The sequence below is a fragment of the Lissotriton vulgaris genome, chromosome 7, assembly GCF_964263255.1.
Source record: "Lissotriton vulgaris chromosome 7, aLisVul1.2, whole genome shotgun sequence".
Taxonomy (NCBI): Eukaryota; Metazoa; Chordata; class Amphibia; order Caudata; family Salamandridae; genus Lissotriton; species Lissotriton vulgaris.
In genome coordinates this window covers 724,009,959-724,033,168 of record NC_141695.1, presented here as the reverse complement: position 1 = coordinate 724,033,168, position 23,210 = coordinate 724,009,959, and the positions used below count along the sequence as shown (strand labels likewise).

Genomic DNA, 23,210 nt, shown 5'->3' with positions numbered 1-23,210 from the left:
ATTTTTATGGGCTGTACAGCATGTTTCTGAGGGAGCACATGGTCAATACATGGTTTACAGAGCTGCTCCAATACCTGGTAGATAGCAAGCTTTCTGACCCCAGGGAGCATGTTGAGGAGGCATACCTCTGGGTCTGCGCCGGAGTATCCAAAAAAAGTATCAGGGAGTGACTCCAAGAATGGCTTTTCAGGTCACCCCCAGTGGAGTGAGGGAGAGGTCAAGGGAGACCCAGACAAGTCTCAGGTTAATATGGAAGGAAAGAAGCATGTTCTGGTGGGCAGTGGCCAGGGTGCCCAGGGTGCCCCATTTCCAACCCACTTCTTTGACTGTTCTCATCAAGGACGCAAGGAAGTGACTATGTCCCAGAAAAGCATTCACGTGTGGGAACTCTACAGGAGTGGCCAGTGTGTCCTCACGGGGAGGTGGTCCCCAGGGGCAGGTAGTAGAACATGCCCTAATCTCTCTTAGTTGGGAGATAAACTCAGAGAGTGAGCTAGTGATCCCTGAGGGTGGGAGTCATGTCTCCCATCAGCAGGAGGTGAATGAGATCCCTATCACTACTCTAACTAACACCAGGGCTAGCCAACCAATGGTAGTTTCCCTAGAGCAGTACATTAGCCAGTTGTGTAGGGTAACTATGGCCTACGGGCAGGATTTTGTCCACCCTATGACCCTGGTATCCCTGGAGTGGGGTGGGCAGCTGACCCAGAAAATGGTCATAGTTAATCCTCAGATGCCCATTTACTGCATTCTGTGAAATGAGTTGACCACAGTGTCAGGCGAACTGGGTGGGGTGGCTGCCAAAGGCACCCTACCAGTTCAACTTTCTGGGGGTAACAATCCACAGTTGAGGATAGAGACACATATGGAGGGCTAGGATGAGAAAGAACTAATCTCTGACTCTGTTCAGCCTCGGAGTACGGATCCTGGGCTGAGTGGCCAGTCTCAGAATACCATCTGGACCTAACCTGAGTGAGTCCTGAACACCCAACAGTTCTCCATACACTCCTGGATCCTTGATCTTGATGCCAAATGTTACCAGATATCAGTGGTTGGTGCTTTTACCTTTTAGGTGCTAATTTGAACCCTCCACTTTAAAAACTCATAAGTCCGGTACTTCTGATTAGAGATTAGAGAGATTGTTTTGGTGTCAAATAATGTATTTACATTTACTCCATCTTTCTAAATTGGTTTGAGGGTTTGTCTTGTGTTGGGTTTCAACTTTATTTCTGTTTGCGTGTTGCATAAATACTTAACTCTGCTTCTACTTTAAGATTGAGTGCTTGTTGTGCCAAGCTACCAAGGGTTAAGCACAGGTTGGCTTAGTAAATGTGTGTACTTTACCCTGCAAGGGATTGTGGCTGTTGTTTGACCCCAAGTGGGATGGGTATGCTCAGACGTGAGTCCCATGCTCTCCACACCACTGGAGTCAAGCTATCCTGGCTGAAGACGGCTGATAGCAAGAAACCGGTCCTAGGATGCTTGATTCCGGTCCCGGAAAGACATGGCTTGGCAGTTTGGGCTGGACTGTTCCCATGAGGCACAGGGTCAAGGCTGATTTGCATATGCCCATGTCTGAACAGGGTGGTGTGGAGTGCAAAAAAACGATGGATTTGAGCCCAGATCTCTGTACTGGGGTGAATGTATAACATTGTTCTGCATTCTGTCCATTAACTGTTGTTTTTGCATTTGTCACCCCGAGTGGGATGGGTATGCTCAGACGTGAGTCCCATGCTCTCCACACCACTGGAGTCAAGCTATCCTGGCTGAAGACGGCTGATAGCCAGAAACCGGTCCTAGGATGCTTGATTCCGGTCCAGGAAAGACATGGCATGGTAGTTCGGGCTGGACTGTTCCCATGAGGCACAGGGTCAAGGCTGATTTGCCTATGGCCATGTCTGAACTGGGGTGGTGTTGAGTGCAAAAAAACGATGGATTTGGGCCCAGATCTCTCTACTGGGCTGAATGTATGACATTGTTCAGCATTCTGTCCATCAACTGTTGTTTTTGCATTTTTCACCCCGAGTGGGATGGGTATGCACAGACGTGAGTCCCATGCTCTCCACACCACTGGAGTCTAGCTATCCTGGCTGAAGACGGCTGATAGCCAGAAATTGGTCCTAGGATGCTTGATTCCGGTCTAGGAAAGACACGGCTTGGCAGTTCGGGCTGGACTGTTCCCATGAGGCACAGGGTCAAGGCTGATTTGCATCTGGCCATGTCTGAACTGAGGTGGTGTGGAGTGCAAAAAAATGATGGATTTGGGCCCAGATCTCTGTACTGGGGTGAATGTATGACATTGTTCTGCATTCTGTTCATCAACTGTTGTTTTTGCTGTTGTTTGACCAGGGCACACACCCCAGTCAGCCAATTCACAGGAACTAAATAGGTCAATTCATCATTATAAAATCTTTTTAATGTCCTAATATGCCATCAGACACAATGAGGCACACCAAAAGGTGTCCATTGACCATCTGCCATTATGACTTCCAAATGTAAGAGGTGAGAAAAAATGAGGAGATCCCACGTTCACATACTCACATAAATTTAGGGCTCATCATAGAACCAGACGAAATTAGGATTGCTCTCTCTCCATACAGTGTAAGCTGTCCAAATCTCTTCCATCCTCCCGCTTTTTTACAGTATAAATCTAATTTACAAACTCTGTTCACTAATTCCACCCAATTGCTTAGAGTGATTGACCTTAACCAATTTATACAGATCTCACTCCTAGTCAAAACAATTAAATAGAAAAGCAGACATTTCTGTCCATATGAAAAGCAGAGATCAGGCTGGATATTAATTCCACACAAAATCAGAAGGGGGTACACTGTGATTTGACCTCCAATAATTCCTGAAATCGCTCTACACACTCCATCCCAAAAGCAGCTCAACCTGGGGCAAGACACCACCACATGAATATTGTCTTCTTTTTCCTTTCCACATTGACTACAGTAGGGGAGGAGGGGGTCTTACAGCAATTTTGCTTGTTTCTTTGGATTAAGTTTATTCTCTGCCAAGTAAAAATATGTTTTTTCCTAAGTGGTCCTGATTTAAAGGTGTATTATAGAATATGTAAAGAAGTATGACAAATATCAGGATATTCCTCTACCAGCTGATATCCACCCCATGCATGGATAGATATCTTACATCTCTCTTCATCTACCTTCACCAGCTCCCACTATTAAATAGAAATGTTCTTCTTTATTGGCTTGGGGTCTTAAACCCTATCCTCCACTTCACATCTCTCTCTACTGATCCACCCAGGGCCAGACCCCCAAGGAGCAAATTGTAAATATTTGTACCATTACAGCATAACCTTAATGTCTGCCCTTTATGCCTCGCACAAATGTATCCTTGAACTTTCCAGTAGCTGCCCCTAGCGATTGATGGGATACAATGCTGATCCAACAGAAATAAGGGCATACCTGGGGAATTTCAAACTGGGAAAAACTCCAAGTAATATTCTATTCCAAGGATTTTTTTCATACAATACCAAACTTCCAGAAAAGCCTGATCCTTCTGAAAATACTTTTGATCTCCGAACTTATACAGTAAACCATCCTACCCAATAAAATTCTGCCGCCTGCATAGGTTCTACCCCTGCTAGAGTCATCTCGGCTCACCAGAAGCATTCTGCAGTTCCTAAATTGGAAAGAGAGCTAAACGAGGAAGACATCTCAAAATGCTACTCCACCCTTATCCAATTTTCTTCTTATCTTTTTTCTAATTAAGTCTAGGACTTTTAAAGGCCGAAATAAAGCTCCTTAACTCCCTGGTGTCTTATCTAAGCTACCCTTAGATGAAAAAAGTGGGATGTTGTAAAACAGGCAGGTCAGCTTAGGGAGGATTGTCATCTTCACTAAATTTGCCCTGTCATAAAGTGTCAAAGTGAGATGTCTCCATCTAGATAAAAATACCTCAATTTCCTTCCTCACCTTCCTCAGCTTATGTTCCGGTACCTCTTCTAAATTGTGCAAAACTGAAATACCCAGATACCTGATCATTTTGTCATAGTGCACAATAACCTCCATCTTCTCTTTATTTACAAAAGGGCCAGAAAAGAAGCCAAATGCATCTGCTATAAACTCCATAAGTCCCACTGTTATCCATGGGTCCCTCGTATACAAAATGTTGTAATCTGCATAATAGCCCAACTTAAACTTATGGTTCTGAGATTCAAAAGGAACAATTTCTTTGTTCGCCCTAAAAGCCTGCGTCAAAGGTTCTATGTACAGATCAAAAAGTAATGGGGATAATGAGCAACCCTGATGTGCCTCCCTTGAGATGTTCACTTTCTTTGTCATGCTCCCATTAACCAAAATCTGAGCTGACAGTGCTATGTAAACAGCCTTAACTGCAGCAATAAACCCTGAGGGAATGCCAAAAACCTCCCACAGATAAGTCTGGCACACCATCTCAAATGCCTTAGTGGCATCGATGATGACAATCGCCAATGGGTCTAAATTCACAGTTGGGATATGTGCTGCAGATATCAATTGGTGTGTCAAATAGCGCAGCTGTCTACTTCACACAAAACCATTCTAATGTAAATGCACTACATTATCGATAATTATGGAGAGTCTCCTGGTTAAGATACCAGCAAAACGTCTTCTGTCCCCTTACAGTTGCCATCCACTATCAAGCTCTCTATATAATTCTTCCCTCTGTCCACTTTTGTCTTCCAAGCTAACAACTTATCATGATCCAAATGAGCAACCATGTTAGCATAGCGCCTTGCTTTAGTCCTACTCTCAATAACCTGAATATAAGCTGCCTGCTTCTCAATCAACCTCCTTTTAACATCCTCCATTCCTGCTTCCGAAGAAGGCACAAGAAGTTATTTTACCATTGCCACATCTCTTCTTCAGATCTCTTGTTCTACGCATGTAGTTTCTTTTATTTAATAAACACCTATATGCATGAGATCTCACAAACAACTACTTTATATGAACACCATACTATCCTCATGGGAGCTGACCTAAGATTAACACTAAAATAAAACATACTCTCCTCCTTTAAACAGGCGCGGACGGTAGTGGGAGTAACGGTTGGGTGGTGACGTGGAGAGGGGAATGGTGGGGGGTAGTAATGTATGGATTACGGACTTTAAAAGGTAAGTAAACATAAAAATAAATAAAACTAATTTTGTAGTACACACTGCAATGCAAAATGCGATGCAGTGTGTGCAACTAAATTCGTTTTATTTATTTTTATGTTCACTTACCTTTTAAAGTCCGTAATCCATATATTACTACACCCCACTCTGCCCCTCCCCCTCCCCACGTCACCGCCCGGCCAGTACTTCAACTCCCGGCCTCGGCTGCATTTAAAGCATGCAATTCAGCTGAATCCGGCAACAACAGCCTATCCATTGTCCACCTAGAACTAATCTGCATATTGAGGAATCTTACCCCTACAAAACTGTGATAGAGAAAGGTATTATACTTGTCAAATACCTGGTCTTTTCTCTCCTACCTAGATGACCAAAACATATACAGGTTCCTTAATATCAAGTTGGCCCACTCAAAAATGTGTTCACCACACATGCATGACTTTCACAACACAGCAAATCATTTCATATAAGACTGCCACTATGCATCCAAAGTCTGCAAAATATTGTCTCCAATAATTCCAGATCCTCTATCAATTTACAAATGAAATGAGAGAATTGCTTGGAATGATGATCTTCTTTATTGTGGTCCAGCACATCCCGGGTAAGCAAGGTCATTCCTTTCAGCCAACAAACTTGCTCCCACTATTTATTCTGAACTCAAACTCAAGACATAACAAAAGTAAAATGTGGGTGACTATAGGCACATGCTACTAGATGCTGTTATATCAAATAATTTTGGGTAGGGATAAAGTAATGCACTCTCAAAATTTTTATTGTGAATTGGAAGATGGATCTTTCATCTAAAAATATTAGAGCCTTCCCTTCTTCTTTCTCTTCATCTCTCTACAACAGTGGCATGGCTCCATGAGACCTTATGACTTCCATTGGTGTTAAAACTATTCTCTTAAAGTGAAAAAACAATTAAACACATTTCTATTCATACATGGTAGGCAGTGATCCAAATCACTGGCAATGCCGATAACACCTTAGAGATATATGTAAACAGAAATAATTCCAAAAGAGAATATGTTCAAATTAGGCCAATTTTATCTTTTTTACCCAACCAATCCACCATAAGAATACAATGACTATTGTGATACTCTCACACATCAGACTAACAAAACAATACTAGTATGCAGTGATATACTAGACTAATTTGACATTATCAAGGTGGATAATTTCTACTTAGATAAAAGCTAAAAGTAGCTTTCTCTCCATCTGTTTTTCCATATTTCTATCTCTCTCGCTTAACTATCTCCTTTCTCATATCCTACCTGCTATGTGTGCTATGTCATATATAAATAAGCCAATCAACAATTAAAAACTATACATGTTTTGTCTGATTTTAACTGCTATAAGAGCAGAAAGATATTTAAAAATGTATGACAAATGTACTGCATTGAAAGACATACCCTGTAGATTATTTAGGTATTATACAACCCTTCAATAAATCAGCCCAAGGTCTTGGGGTAGCAGAGGAGGGATTACCTAAGGAAGTGAAACAGAAGAATATTGCTTCAGAACTTTTAGGTGATGTCCATGACTAATTGTGAAGATTTCTTTCTTTGAATATTGGCCTTTCTAGTGGAAGAGTTTAGAGGGCGAATACCTCCAGGTGTCATTAGTTTTTCTGTCTGATACTTTGGGACCCACAAATGTAAGAGTTTGTCATGATATGTAATGTAAGTGTGCACTTTTATAGCGCGACTGTCACTCCAAGGAGCATCCTGGCGCTTATAGCCCGTAGCCAGATGGAAGGCCGGAAAATCAGCTCACACATCTATCTCATTTGAACAGGGCACTGTGTCTACATGTCTATATGATCAGAGCGAGTAGGTCTGGACACCAGTTATACTGCCTTAAGCCTTAACAGTTTCATGTAGTGCTTAATCACTTGATAAGTAAGGTGGCCTTTATATTTAACAATAGTTATAGAATGAATAGTCACCGAAAGCTCAACTGTGAACAGCAAATCGCAACAGATACCGAAAGCTCACTTGTGAACAGCAAATTGCAACAGATCTCGAAACAGCAGCATAAAAGCAAATACATAAAAATGGTATAGTAAATTAGTCCTGAACTTCGGCTGGGAGTTGACTTTAGAATATGAGTTTGGCAGCCCTTAGGTTCTCATGATTAGTCTGTAGAACTACAAATCCACTGTGTAGGGCTGGAGGTTCTGGATTTGATACAGCTGAAAAGGTGCATTTTCATGTGGAGCAAATTTAATGAGGGCATTGTCTCTATGTAAGCTGATGTTCCAGAAAAGAGCTGCTGCCCATAAAAATGGCTGTTGCTATGCAAGAGTTGCCCTGAATTTTGAGGTTTTTTTCCAAACCTTCATTAGTTACAAAAATGACTGAAAATCTGGTAAGGGAGGACATGTATGTTATGCATCCCAACTTGAGATTGTCACTTCAAGTGAACATCAGTGCAAACTAATAAGAGTGATGCAATCATATTTTCTGATAGAAGATATATATTTACCTGTTGCATAGATGGTGGCTTTAAGGAGATTTAGAGCATAGTGTGGCAGTACTGCCTGGATGCAGGTGAAGGGACGGACACAAGAGCTGAAGAAGTCTTAACATACCGGTTGGCAGGATTTGTTTGATCTTGCTCAGAGCCATTAACTAAACGTTAGCCACATTAATGATTTTATGTATTTATTGGGGGAGAGAGAAGGGGAAAGTCTTGCAATTTCTGATAACTTCTGGAGAATTGGATCAATTTTCTTATGTTTTGTGAAAAATTAGTTCAGTCTTTAGAGGGCTGAGTTTGAGGAAAAACTCTGCTACTCTTGATTGTATGTTTAAGAGTACAGGGCATATATTAAAGAAGTCTTTTAATGAAGAGTATTTGAGATAGATTTGCATGTTCTCCATATACTGATATATGGGGACACCTATTTCTTGTACACACATAGAGGGGTGGAGAGAAAAACAAGAAGAAGAAAGAAAACTCCCTATACACCCCACAAAACAAAAAATCCTTTGTTTTGAGAATACTGCCCTCACTCACACACCGAAGTGTGTGACATGCTTCATCATCGGGTCTGCTTACAATACGCCCAGGTGTAGCCACACTCTGGATGGAGCATAGGGAGGGGGGTTTTAACATAAAAAGACCAGAAGACAAATGCACAAGACCAAACAACATATGTAAATATAAATCAAATAGTGATCAGTGGATATCACCCTGTGACTGGAATAGGTCCACAACACGTGCAGTTAAAGGGAAAGTGTTTAAAACTGGTTTGTGGATACCAAACAAAAACTTTATTAACAGGTTCCACAACCAGGATTAAAAGAAATGAAAAGATGGGTAATGTTTCCAAGAGAAACGCAAGATTCTCAAAACAACCCTCCTAATATCGCCTTTGTCAACATTTTTCGACCGACTTACTGTGTCACGAAGGTCACCCCGGTCTTCTTCAGGAAAAGTGTTGCTACTCGTCCCACCATTGGTCACACCGTAATTCGGTCAATGTACCAATTCACTGATCACATGGGATTCCAGTTGAATCAACATGTATGGAGGGGATCCCAACAACAAGGGAAACATATGCTGGAATGGTAAAAAAAATCCCCTATGAGTATATTGTTAGAACCCCAAGGGGGGGAAAAGAGTAAGGGGCCGCATGCACTACGGAATGACGTAGGACGCCTCCCGACGTGTTTCAGGGAGGGCGGGTCTCCCTGGCTATTTCAACCCCTCACAACAGACCGCCAGCATCTACAAGGCAATCCAAAGACAGGCAGCCAAACGAGGTGTCGTCCTCAGAACAGTAAGGAGTTAAAGAGGGGCTCGGGTTGGCATTATGACCTGCTATTCTCAGAGCATGCGGCGTTACTTGCGCTGACGCCAAGATGCCATGAGGTTGCAGGTTCATATATCTTACTCACGGTGGCTCGCATCGACAACATCATAAGCAGAACGTAACCACAGTCTGGCTGCGAGACGCTTCCTTTGTTTTGTTATTTTCCTTCACTACAGGTTGTGTTCTTGGGACACCTACCTGCAGGACGCCATGTCGAGTTTACTTCCTTAATTAACTCGGTGAGTGATTTGTATGAAAGTGAGTCCGTGTTGCTCCGGGTGAAACTGCTTGTGGGGCATATAGACTACAATTAAACACAATTACCGGAGACAGAGAGCGGATGCATAGAGATATGTAGTTTGTTTTCGATTATAACATTGCATACAAGGCTTTATTCCTTTTTATCTCATTTTATATGATACTGGTGGGTGCTAAATATGGTATCCCCAAAGACCACAGACAAAAGAAAGAAATTTTACATTATGATTAAGGGGGTTGTGACAATGTGATTATACTCTTTTTTTCCCCCTTGGGGTTCTAATAATATACTCATAGGGGATTTTTTTACCATTCCAGCATATGTTTCCCTTGTTATTGGGATCCCTTCCATACATGTTGATTCAGCTGGAATCCCATGTGATCAGTGAATTGGCACGTTGACCGAATTACGGTGTGATCAATGGTGGGACGGGTAGCAACACATGTCCTGAAGAAGACCGGGGTGACTTTCGTGGCACAGTAAGTCGGTCGAAACATGTTAACAAAGGCGGTATTAGGAGGGTTGTTTTGAGAATTTTGAGTTTCTCTTGGAAACATTACCCATCGTTTCATTTCTTTTAATCCTGGTTGTGGAACCTGTTAATAAAGTTTTTGTTTGGTATCCACAAACCAGTTTTAAACACTTTCCCTTTAACTGCACGTGTTGTGGACCTATTCCAGTCACAGGGTGATATCCACTGATCACTATTTGATTTATATGTATATATGTTGTTTGGTCTTGTACATTTGTCTTATGGTCTTTTTATGTTAAAACCCCTCTTCCTATGCTCTGTCAAGAGTGTGGCTACTCCTGGGCGTATTGTAAGCAGACCCGATGATGAAGCATGTCACACACTTCGGTGTGTGAGTGAGGGCAGTATTCTCAAAACAAAGGACTTTTTATTTTGTGGGGTGTATAGGGGTTTTCTTTCTTCTTCTTGTTTTTCTCTCCAACCCTCTATGTGTGTACAATTATAACTCAGGGGGTTAGATACATTTGACCCTCCGCCCTTATTTGTGTTGAATGACACCTATTCCTTCCCATAATTTGCTTTGGGTTTCCATATACAGTTTGAAAAGTGTGAGGGCGAAGTTGCAGATGGTTAACTGTTAGGTGTTCCTGGTTAGCTGACTGATAAATCAGGTTGATTACAACTACTTGTGGCACAACTTTAATTGGCCAAATCATGGGGAAGAGGAAAGCCCGAAGTAGCACACAAGACACACCAAACTGCAAAGGGGCTTCCTAACATGCTGCACGGAACTGCACAATAGATGAAATTGATAATCTCACCAACCAGGTGAAACCATTCTTAATAAAGAAAAGAATCCAGATTGACCCAACACCCACCAGGCCAGCAATAGCTGGCATATTCAAAAATGGACATAAAGGTGTCAAGCTATTGATGCAAATTTTTAATAAAATCCAGACTAACTCAGAGTGCGGTGTCATTGCTAATAAAAAATAAGGGAACCCAGATAGTCAGCACTGTGAACATTGAGAGTTAAAGCCTGTTTGGATGAATGTAATATTATTAAAATAAATCACTTACAACCCCGATATACCTAGTGCAAATCGTTTCTGCCCTCTTGCTGACAGAGGTATTTCAGGGGCAGAGTGTCACACGTAGGCATAACACATAGCATTATGAAGGAGGGTGACTCTATAAAAGAACGTAGAGATCTTTTTTGGTAAATGTTGGAAGAAATTCGTAATCTACAAGCCCAAGTTGTAGAATTAAGAACCATGATCGACAGGGCATGTCTGGCTCACCTGACAGGGAATGGAAATGCTTGAGTGCCAGGTGAATCTGCTTTCATATACATGCTCAATAACCTACTCACATCAATACTTCCACAGAACAATTAAGACCAAAATACTTAGACAGAAAGAGGCTGAATGGCATAATAATGACTGTAAGAAAGCCAAACTGAATTTGATGTCTGCAGTGAAAGGAGGCTGTACTAGCAGAAGGGAGGAGATCTTATAACAGAATGTGGACACTCTCCAAGAAGAGATGGAGGAGGATAATTGGCGAGAATTTGTTAGAGTGGCCAAAATGAAAGACAGTCGTCGTTCTGTCACTTGCTTTTCAAAGGGGTACCATTCATTGTTGATGAAGACGACTTCTATATACAACCATATATTTGGGAACAACATTTCTCCAAACGTTATTCTGTTAAAGAGGCAAGCATGGGCTCTGACTCCAGAAGGTAATATCAAACCGAAGTTCAGGACTGTGGCAGTGGATTACCTGTCTCCTTGACCATGGTGGAAACTATATCAGTTATTGAAAGTATGAAAAAAGAAAAAACACCAGGTTTAGAAAGAATACAGGGTGACCTTTACAGTTCAGAGCCAATTATCTAGGGCTGCATATTAAACAGGATCTCAAATGATATACCGAAGGGAACAGAGATACAAGGTACATGGAAGGGGGCTGAAATGATCCCAATCTACAAAAAGGGGGGACAAAGGGGACCTGGCTATCTGTAGGCCTATAAGCTTTGTAGAAACAGCTCAAACAAAAATTAGCAAGCAGGTGTTGACGAAGATACAAATTTAGATGGCAGATAATCACGTTTTAGCCCACTTACAAGCTGGCTTCAGGGTGCATAAGCACCATAAATCAGATATTCCATTTTTTACTGATTCTATGGAAATTGGTCCTTATCAGAAAGGGGATCTCTATGTGGTACTCATGTACTTAAGGTCCGCTTTTGACTCAATTCCCTGGGAGAAATTGTGGTTTGCACTAAAGGAGATGGGATGCCTTTAGAACTGTTCCGTCTAATAATTCACTTACATAATGGCAGTTATGCTCAAATGATGTGGGGTGGGGCAAACTGATATATATATATATAATATTTCTTGCAGCCCTTAAACACCTAGTTTATTGGTTCAAGCTCTGGATGGGTAAGTCTCAGATTCCCATCAAACATGCAGATATTAAGGTCAAAGCATCAGACAAAGCTGGATTCACTGGTGTAAAAAAGTGGCGGTATACAATAGACTTAGGTGAAGTCTGGGATAACCCAGTGAACTTGACCAAAGGAATGGTAGCAAAATTTAAGTCCAGATACTGGGGTTATATTTTGGGTAACTGGTTCTTTTCATCCACACATGCCCCTTTAACTGTTTTTTTATTGATATTAAATGTAGTTTGCCCTCTGAATTTATGGATCAGATAGAACCGCTACAAGCAAGATCTGATTTCTTAAATTTGGATGTGGTATTTTACCGTAAAATGTACTTAAAATCAAGTAGAAGCTGAGCTGTCCTACACCATTATGCCTGTTGGGTAAATCGATAACTAAATCTGTTCAGCACTTTATCTTCTTCTACCCTGCACCTGTGAAAACCATAAAGAGATGGATTATCCCAGTTTGTTGGCTACTCTCAGATGACTCACAGATGCTTTATGCATTTTACGTTCTGAATATACTGAGTGGGTTGTGTTCTCAGTGTCAAGATATCTTTTGTAAGCTTGGTGCATCAGATGTAAAGAATTAGATACAGATTAACATCTTTACAATACAGGCAGATTTTAGGTATATGCACTTTTTTTGCTGGTTGGTTGCAGCTTAACTCAGAGTGTTATTAAACACTCCGGTATTTTTCTGATGGATGAGGTCCTACATGTATTATAAATTGTTCAGATGTAGAAAGTATGTCTCAATGAGCATGCCCACATACATTCAATGTATCCTTGTATCCTTGTATCGTTAGGAGGAAAATAACTCTTGTATTTTTAATTGCTGATCTGTTTTAAATGTTTTATGACGATGTATTTTTATTTATTTTATTTATTCTTATTTTTTTGGGAAATTGTGCTTTATGATCATACACTGATTGAAAACTACTACTACAACTATATAGATTCACCATTGCAAGCTAATTGGGGAGTTTGACCCACAGGGTTGGATTGACTGCATCCATAATAGATGCTAGCCAGAAGAAGTACTGGACAGATAGCAGGAAGACTGGAGGACCAGAAAAAGAAACAGGAGATAACAAGATTAAAGTTGTAGCAAGGCTGGGTGCAAACTGTGACCAGCTGCAAATAGGTCTCAGCAAGTGGACAGTTGTCAAGCAAGTCAGCACATGTTGAGCAGTCGTTAACGTTAGTACTGCCGTTATTGATATCGGATGTTCCTGTCTGAATGGTCTGTGCCACTTTGAAAAGGGAACACGATGTTCATACCCAATGACAACCCCGCCATCTTGAATTGGGAAAATTGCTGAAGTGACGTGACAGCAAACTTTAAATGGCGTATGGGACCTTCTGTATCTCCATTGACTTGATGACTCTGGGCATCATCCTCTGTGACCATGCTAGGTAGTGCCAACTCTCCAATTAGGTTTATTAATTTGGCTTGCTAATTCACAATGAAAATGTGGCAATCGAGTTGATTGGTGAATTTTCACAAAGTTCCAATGAGAATTGGGAGGACAGAAAATCGGAGTACATCTATTGAGCATTAGTAAGATATGCATGCGGCACTTGGAAATCATCCTAGGAACAATCCAAACCTATTTATGCTAGGTTATTCATGGAGCCTTTGTACTCAATTTAAAGAACTTTAGAATTTTTTTAGACCTGTCAGCCTTTGGGTGGTATTCCCCCAAATATGTTTCCTTCTCCCCTCCTGTTTTGCAAAATTCATTTTAATGCCCTTAGGATTATGTGCACTCTATCAGTGCTGACCATAACTAAAGTGCTAATACTGACTCTCTAAAGCATTGTAAAATTGGCTTAGATAGTTATACCATATACCCAGGGCTGGTAAATTAAATGCTACTAGTAGGCCTGCACCACTCATTCCGCCATCCACCAAATTAGCCCTTGAACACATGTTTCAGACCTGCCACTGGAGCCTGTATGCAGCTGAAATTCCTTTGTTTAATATGCCATCTCTTGGCTAGGTCCGGAACATATGATAGGTCAGGGTGCATTGTAGTGTAAACGTTTGGACAGGTACTTTCAAGTTTTACATGTCCTCAGAGTGAAAAACGTAAATATTCATTTTCACTGCTATGAGGTCTACCTCTCCCGTAGGAAAACATTGGATTACCTTTTTACATTTAATAAGTGAAAACTTTTGTTTGGGAGCAGGTAGGAATGTAATGGCTGCCTGTCCTGAGAATTGTAATTTAAAATCCTCTTTAACTGTAAAGTTATATTGTAAGTAAACATTTAGGAAATGTTGCTTTTAAAAAGTTGTCCTTTTTATCCTAACCATTCAGTGCCTGTAACCTGTTTCCCAGGCCACATGTCTGGGTGTTTGGCATTGGACTTTGTGTATTCCTCCCAGACAGCCAAAAAATAGAGAGGCTGGGTGCTGTTGACAAGATGAGCTATCCGGGGAAAGTTGAGCTCGACACACCCCTACTTGCTCTTCAAAGACACTGCCTCAGCTAACACAGTAAGAACTTCACACTAGTCGATTGTGCCTACAAACAGTCTGGGACAAGAGCAGGAAGGCAGGAAATTTCAGACACTTCTGTGGGGGATAAACCCCAGAAGTTTCTTCCATATCAAAGGAGGAACCAGTCATAAACGTAGGGCCCTCAGACCCACTCTTCATTTCACTTCAGGACCTGCAGAAGGACTCTCAGAGGACTATCCTGCTGTTTGTGACCGGCTGTGTACATCGGAGGACTGTCCTGCTGCACCAAGGGGACTGCCCTGCTGTTTGAGACAAGCTTTCCTGCCTGAACCCAAAAGTTCCAGAGTGATTTCAAGTGATTGTTGGCTGGCCTTCTGATCATAGCTTCAGGTACAGAAAAGGCTCCAACCATCTTGAACACGCACCTTGACCCTGCCTGCAAGAGTAGACGGGGACCCATTGCTTGCCTATCCGCCCAAGGAGCATCACTGCTCGGCCTGATTTTGCAGCAACTCCCACTACTTTCTTCGCCACAGCTGTAAATCCTGTTCAGTAGCTCTTCGTAGAAGGGGTATCCATCCTTGTGAAGCCCTCATCGGTTACAGGCTGCAACTTCATCCTGCTGGAGATTTTTGACTTCCATAAAAAAAGCTAAGTCCAAACATAGAAAACTTCACTGCAACTTTGTTCAGTGGTTCCCCAACAACAACGCCTCTCCCTCAAACATCGCCAGCTACCTTGTCCCACTGAATTTTACCTTCTCAGGCCTTTTTTCTGTAAATGTTTTTCTAAGTCAAAAGGTAAGCGAAAACCGGGACCAATCCATTGTGTATCTGATGCATTCTCCATCGCAGTCCGCCATAACTTTCGACTTTTCCCGGCTTTGCTTGACTAGATGCCTGTGGTTGGTGCTTTCATCTTTTAGGCTCTATTGTACAGTTTAAGAATTGTTAACTCCAGTGCTACTCTTTGCATTTTTGTATCATATAATTTATTTAAACGTATTTCATGTTTTTAATGTGATGTGGGATTTTTCTTGTGTTGTGTTTTCTCTTCATTACTGCTGAAGTGCTGCATAAATACTTTACCCACTGTCTCTAATTTAATACTGACTTATTTTGTGCCAAGCTACCAGAGGGTTAAGCAAAGGTCAATTTATTGACTTTTAATGGTTCAGCCTGATAAGGATTGTGGCTGTTGCTTCAGCAAGGTTTCACCCCCTCAACAAACAACACGATTTCTTACATTGGTGCTCAGTGGCGGGATACAGTACTTGTGTTTGTGTAGTAACATGCAGTGATCAGTGTAACAGTTAAATCCCATATGAATAATTTGATACCAAGTCAATTTTTTTAATTCTTCTTAATTGTCCAATTTAGTTTTATTTTTATAAATCACTCCCAATCTACCTGACTGCTTGTGCCTGTCACTCTGCCTGAAAAAATGTAGTTTGAGCTAAGCACCCTGGAGGGATACACTGCAGTTCAGCTCAGGAAATTCTACAAGGAGAGGGAGCTGCCAATAAAAAAGGAGTTGCTGGAAGGAGAAGCTACAGAAGGCCCTCAGAGCCTGCTTGAGGAGGACCACCAGTTTGAAGTCTTAACAGATGAACATGGAGAAGAGGAGACTATGGAGGAGCAGGAAGAGGACCTGCGCACTGCGCCTGAGCTGCAACTCCATTGAGAGGAGTCCACTTCCAGGGCAGGGAGCATTGGGTCTTCCAACAGTTAGAGGAACTGGAGGACTGGAAAGCTGAAAGGCAGGCCATGCTGAAGCTGGGAAAATTGAGACTGGAAGCAACCAAGGAGAAGGCTGTTGCAATAAGTATGACAGAGGAGGCCACCTGACTCTTTGAGAAAAGTTGGCCCTGGAGGAAAAGAAGATGGCCATGGAAGAGAGGAGAATGGCCAATGAATTAAGTCTCAGAGAGCTGGAAATTAAAGCTAGGCAAGTAGAGTTTAGCAGCAATGGAGTCTGTGTACCCTCATCATTCACTGGATGGCTATGTGATGGGAAATTATATAGATAAATGTTTTCCAGCATATGGGGTAACCCTCAGGATGTCCAGGTTCTGAGAAGGTGGTTGGGGAGCAAGTTTGTGGAAGCGCATGGTCACAGGGGGGAGCGACAAGCTTCTAACACTGAAGTTGGGGGAACAGATGCGATATGCTCCCATGAAGGCCATTCAACTTGTTAAACATGGGTTGACTCCTTCAAGGTACTGCCTTAGGTACATGGACAGTCACAAAACAATTTTGTACGGATGTCTTAGATTATTCCAGTAAGGTTGTGGCTGGATGAGGTGTAGCAAAGTTATGACTTTATTGGGCTGTACATGCTGATTCTGAAAGAGCACATGCTAAATACCTATTTTACAGTACTGCATCAACACCTAGTTGGTAGTAAGTTCACTGACCCCAGGGAGCTTGCTAAGGAGTCAGATCTCTGGGTCAGGTCCAGAGTGTCCAAGAAGGCATCTGTGGGAAATCCCAAAAGGGTGGTCAGGGTTTCCACCAGAAGAAAGAGGGAGGCAAGAAAAGAAAGCAAGGAGTTCTCCTAAGGCCCCCAAACCAGTTCTCAAGGTAATGGAACCCAAACCTAATCTGACCGGAAGAGCAATGGCTTCTGGGATAGGAAGTTAGGTAATTATGTTCCTAAGAGTCAGGACTTTTACACGTTTGGGCATGTGAATGGAGATGCCTAATGTCCCAAGCTGGCTCATTTAGTGCGTGGGGAGGAGTTTTTCTCAGTTAGTATTTTCCCAGTTAGGATTTTCCCAGTTAACGTAGAGAAGAAAGCAGCAGTTACCCTAGTGTCCCTGGGCGATAAATAGATAGTTACTAAAACCCACATGCCTTCCAATACTTCCAAGTATATGCAGTGGGTCACCAGTACATGGCTTCCCATGAGGGGAGTCAAGGAAGCCTAGAGCGTTAAAAAATGGCCAAGACAGCTGCTAAGAAAGGGAAGGTAATAGAGCGTGGGAAGGCACCTCCCAAAACTCCTATGTCAAGGTTCGGGGGCACCTGAGGAACCTACCCTGGGGCCTACCAGGAATGACAATCCTTCCTGGAAACCCTGCCTGAGCTCGATGGATGGCAACTAGAAGGTGAGCACACCAGGGAGGAAATATGTAAGGCACACAAAGAGTGGCCAATCCTAAAGGGCTTTAGGCAGCAAGCTAAGGCCCAGTCAGCTGGTGACACCTCTAGATATCACCACATATATTGGAAGAATGACCTCCTGTGTAGTGAGCTTAAGGCAACCAGAGTGTTGGTGGTGCCCCAGTGCCACAGAGCCTTCCCACAGAGGCTGGCTAATGACCAACCCGTGGCAGGATAAAACTTTTGACAGGCTTGTCACCCACTTCTTTCTGTCTTTCTGCCCTCGATGAAGAGAGCCTCAGATGAATTTTGTAGGTCATGTCCCAGCTGCCATGCTAGTAGGAAAACAGGAATAAAGCTGAATGCTACCCTGGTTCAATTACCTGTCATTGTCACTCCTTTTTGAAAAGGATACTAGTGACATTATTGGACCTTTGTACCCAAAACTGCTTTAGGCAACAGGTTTATCCTGGTTTGGATAGACAATGCCAGCATATACCCAGACGCCATACCTCTGAGTTGTATGACTGTTCCTGCAGTGGTAAGACCCTAATGGTGATTTTTACTTGGGTGGGGTTCCCTAGGAAGTAGTGTCTGACATGGGCACCAACTTCATGGCTGTCTACAGGAAGTCTATGTGGGATGAGTGTGGGATAACTCTATAACTGTTTAAGTGCTGCATGAATAGTTTACACATTGCCTCTAAGCTGAGTGCTTTGGTGCCAAGCTACCAGAGAGTTAACAATACATTCTCTCACAAATTCCTAGAAGTCTACCTGTAATGACATTTGAGGCCCTTGATCTAGCACTAGGAAGCAATCCACACTGCAGTTGTGGGTCTAACATGCAGCACTAAGAGTCTATACACTGGGTATTTTGGGGCGGTTTATGGAACATTGAAATAAAATCATCCTAGTGAATTATTAATGTTGTTTTTTGTGTTAGTCACTGTCAATGAAACTTGACCACCATAGTCTGAAAGATAATTTGCAATACTGAAGATTTAAATAATCCTGAACATTGCATCCACTAATTTATCATCTGTTTCTCATTAATTTAGCTTGTGAATATTCTAAGGCTTTCAGTGAGTTGCGAAAATGTTTTGATATATAAACGCCTGTTATTGACTTGGAAGTAAGGTCCCTTATGAATGGGAAGTGAACAGAAGGCGCAGTTGAAAACGTGTGTAGTACAATCCTGCCCAGACATAATAATTGTCTGGAGACACAGTCACAATATGCGTTGATTATTTTTTCAGGGAAAAAATGACAATGCATTAACATAATATTCAACTGCACAAGATCCTTGAATTTCTGTTCACACAGTGATAAAATGTAACTTTATTCTGACTACTCAGAGAACAAAATAAAGTACTTCCAGTCCAACATTTTTGTCGATTTTGTTATTCACAGGATTGTGCTATTGTTGCCAGCAGCCTGCGCAAAGAATATAAAGACAAGAAGGCGAGCTCTGTGTTTCGGAAGAAGAAAAAAGTTGCCACTCAAAACATTTCTTTTTGCGTAAAAAAAGGTTTGAAAATTGAAATACATGTATCACTGCTCAAGATGCTGCTTTTCTAAAAGTTACAAAAAACGACGCTGAAGCCCTCGTTTTAAGTGCTTTGTTAAATTCTGGTTTGTGCAATAACTGCAATTATCACACAAATGGGAATTATACATTTTATGACACACTGCACCTCCACAATTAGCTCCAATACAGGTTCAGCAGGTCATAATTGCAAACAAATACTGGGGAAAAGTACCCAGAACATAGAAGGATATGCTGATTTTCGGGAAGTAAACACCAAATTCTACAAGTTGTGGCCCATTTTGCAATCGAAATTGATGCACCCATATTGAAGGCCAAATAATGTTTGTTTACACTCAGACAAAAAGGCATAGATTGCACCTTTAATTATCTATGTAACATATGTGTGTAGACTATGCTAGGATTTTATCACTTCCAACCAGTACATTTCCTGAGACATATTTTCTGTCAAACATATTAAGGGGTCAATTAGGATGGCGGACGATTGCCCCCTCCGGGCCGGCGGTAGCCACCGCCGGCCCGGTGGGGGCAATCCGTCCGCCATCCTCACAGAAAAGACCCCCGCCACATTAGGATGGCTGGGGGGTCAGCGGCAGACGGGAATGCCTTTCCGTGGCGGCATAAGGTCTTTGCTTTGGGGGCCCGTTGCGGGCCCCCATGGTGAAGGGGGGAGGGGGGTGCACATGGAGGTACCTTCGGTACCCCCCCTGCGTTTCAAAGTGCAACATGGCAGGCACCACGTGGTGCCTGTCATGTTGTGCTTTGAAACGTACAACATGCATTTTCAACATTGCGGCAGACGGTGCTTTCAGCACCGCCCACCGCACTGTTGAAATTGCGGGATACACACCGCCACTGTGGCGGGTGTATCCTAATTCGAGGCAGGGGACCTCCGCCCCTGTGGTGGACGGTCCCTACCTACAACAGGATGGCGGACAGACTTTGTCCGTCTGCCATCCTAATCGACCTAAGTGTTTAAGTTACTCCATTCAGTTAGCACTAACTACTGTAATTTACTACAGAATTAACAATTTTTTCATGAATTTTGTCATCCTCATTGCATGCCTCTGAAAATAATAATATACAGAACTTCATAACTTTGAGAAATTGGGTTTCTGATTGAGGGTGCTGAGTACCTTTCTCAAGCAACAACCGCAATCTCTGTCATGGTGAAGCACCAAATCCATTAAATTAACCTGTGTTTAATACTCTGGTAGCTTAGCACAAAAGCAGTCAAAACTAACTTAGAGGCAACGTGTAAAGTATTTATGCAGCACTCAAATAATCTCGCACCAATATAGAAGAATAGAGTACATTTTAATAAATAAAATAATACCAGAATGACAAAAATCCAATCGGTAGAAGTGAAGATAAGACATTTTAAAGTTTTAGGAAAAAATGTATGCCAAAAAGTGCAGAGCATCAAATGGGGTTATCTTATCATGCCGGACCAGGTCAAAGTCACAAGTTAATGCCAACCTAAATGGGGCATGGAACAAGTACAGGACCAAGGTCTGCCTGCTGGACAGTATACCTGGTCGTACTTGGACTGAGATGTGAGGTCCTGCATTATGCTGTTTCGGTTCTGATTAGACCAACAATGAGTAGCAGTAAGGTGCTGCGTAGAGATGCGAAAGTGCTGCATAGATTCTGATGAGTCCACTGATCAGGATCTGTCAGATGTGCAATGTGAGGTCCTGCGCTGTGCTGGGTCCGTTCCCAAGAGGTTGCTGTTCAAGAACTACGAACTGCTGCGATGTAAGGTTCTGCTTTGCATGAACGTCGAGTTATGTCATGCTGTGTCGGTTCTGTTGGAACCCACAGTTTTGTCAGGAGGAGTGCACTCTGATGCCAGCTAAGGTGCTAGGACCTGGGGGACACCTCTTGGGTATTGGGACTCACTCCAGCAGAGAGCAGTAGATGGGCACAGTAAGGTCCAATTGAGTCTGGATTGGTGAGCAAATGCAGGGCAGGGCTCTGGAGCTTGGTATGTTCCTGTAGCTCAGAAGATGTGGGCAGTCAGCAAGCCCTTGGTGGTTCTGGGTTCAAAGAGCAGGTCCAGACTTCCTTATTCAGGCAGAAGGGCAGTCCTTCTTGAAGCAGGGCAGCAGGAAAGCCCTTCCAGCAGCAGAGCAGTCGACCAGTCAATCTTTCTGTTTATACCTAGTTCTAGCTTAGATGTGGGAGAAACTTCTAGACTTCCCCTTACATTTGGTTCTGGAATTTCCTTCTATCCCCTGCTCAAGTTCCGAAGATCAAGGGGTTACAAAAGACTAGTGTGAAGTCCTTTGTGAGGGTTCTGAGGCAGCCTCTTTGAAGTGCAAGTGTAGTAGGTGATAGCTCTACCCCGCCTATTCTGACAGAGATGGCCCATACTGAAAACACCTAGTACACCTTTGTATCACTGTCTTGTAGCAATACATTAAGACCAAATGCCAATTACACCTAATGATGTGATCCAGGATAAAGCTGAAGGCACCACATGGGTAGCACAAGAAAATGGAGACTTTCTAAAAGTAGCATTTTCAGAAACATGACTTAAAAATCCTACTTTACCATTAAAGAGGGTTTAAATTACAATTCATTTGACACCAAACTTGACATTTCTACCTGATTCCAATCAAACATTATCACTAAAATGTAATCAAGTAACCCAATGTTATCCTATAGGAGAACTAGGCCTTGCAGAAATGAAAAAGAATTTAAGAGTTTTTCACTGCCAGGACAAGAAAAACTTAAAAGTACACATCCAATGTTTTAAGTATACTGCACTCTGCCATGTGGGCTGTTCAAGGCCTACCTGAGGTGTGACTTATATGTATTAAAATGGAAGGATGAGGCCTGGCAAATTAATCTATTTTGCCATGTCGAAATGGAAGTTTAAACCTGCATGCAGGCCGCAATGGCAGGCCTGAGACATGTTTAAAGAGGTTACTTAAGTGGATGGCACATTGTGTGCTGCAGACCCACCAGTAGTATTTAATTTACAGACCATTGGTACATGTAGTACCACTTTACTAGAGACTTATCAGTAAATTAAATCTGATGATTGTGTATGAACCAATGTTACCATGCTTAGAATAGTGAGCACAAGCACTTTGGCACTGGTTTTCAGTGGTAAACGTGCACAGTTTCCGAAAGCCAACAAAAATCTAATTCAGCAAAACAGGAGGGGCCGGTCAAGGCAAACAATTTGGGCTACTACCACCCACGGATTTCCGGTCCAACGATATCACATTTCTGTAGTTTCTAAATCCTATGACGAACATGTGTTAGTAGCTAATTTAATTATATTTGATGTACTAACAACAGGAAAGAAGGTCTAGTCAGACTTGCTGAGATTCATACTTTGGGGATGAATTGATATTTATGATGCTTATATTTAACTCATTGAGCAAGAGCACATGACTGGCATGTTAACACCAATCATCCCAGGTGCATCATGGTATATGGAGTTGCACAGTTTGTACTTGCAGTCATAGTATTTGCCTTCCAAATCAGCCCAGCTAGTGAAGGACATCTCTGGCAATGCATTTCATGCTATTTGTCATTCTTCAGCAGACAGCATTGCTATTTCCTCTCTACTGGCTCAATCATAACTATATTGTCATTTAAAGCAAACAGAAATACATCCACTTAACATTGCTCAGCGCTACATCATGACTTTTGCAGTGAGGATTGTGAAATATATCTTGTACATATTCTCAATGATCCCACTGCCCTGGAGCTTGCAATCTAGTTTTGATAGGTATCAGAAATGGAGAATGTACCAAAAAGAATTATAGCTATTGTGTTACCATGGCAGCAGTCATAGATGACCAGAAATGACGTCCTTTCGAACAAATAGTCTTCAGGTACATTTCTCATGGCCATGATTTTATTACCAGTGAGTGAGATTCATTCAAACATTCCACCCACCATTTTCTGTAGTCTTTGTGTGATGCTCAAAGTTCAACAGGTATGTCCAGGCATG

General features: G+C 42.2%; 1 protein-coding gene across 1 annotated transcript in view; it reads left to right on the top strand.

Moving 5' to 3' along the window:
• Nucleotides 1–23,210, top strand: part of LOC147702336 (ATP-binding cassette sub-family A member 10-like) — a 1,673,715-nt gene that overhangs the window by 1,463,339 nt on the left and 187,166 nt on the right. Inside the window, exon 30 of the mRNA XM_086930968.1 lies at nucleotides 19,102–19,219. Within this exon, the coding sequence (XP_086787094.1) occupies nucleotides 19,102–19,219 (118 nt within the window). The remainder of the gene's footprint in view (nucleotides 1–19,101; nucleotides 19,220–23,210) is intronic.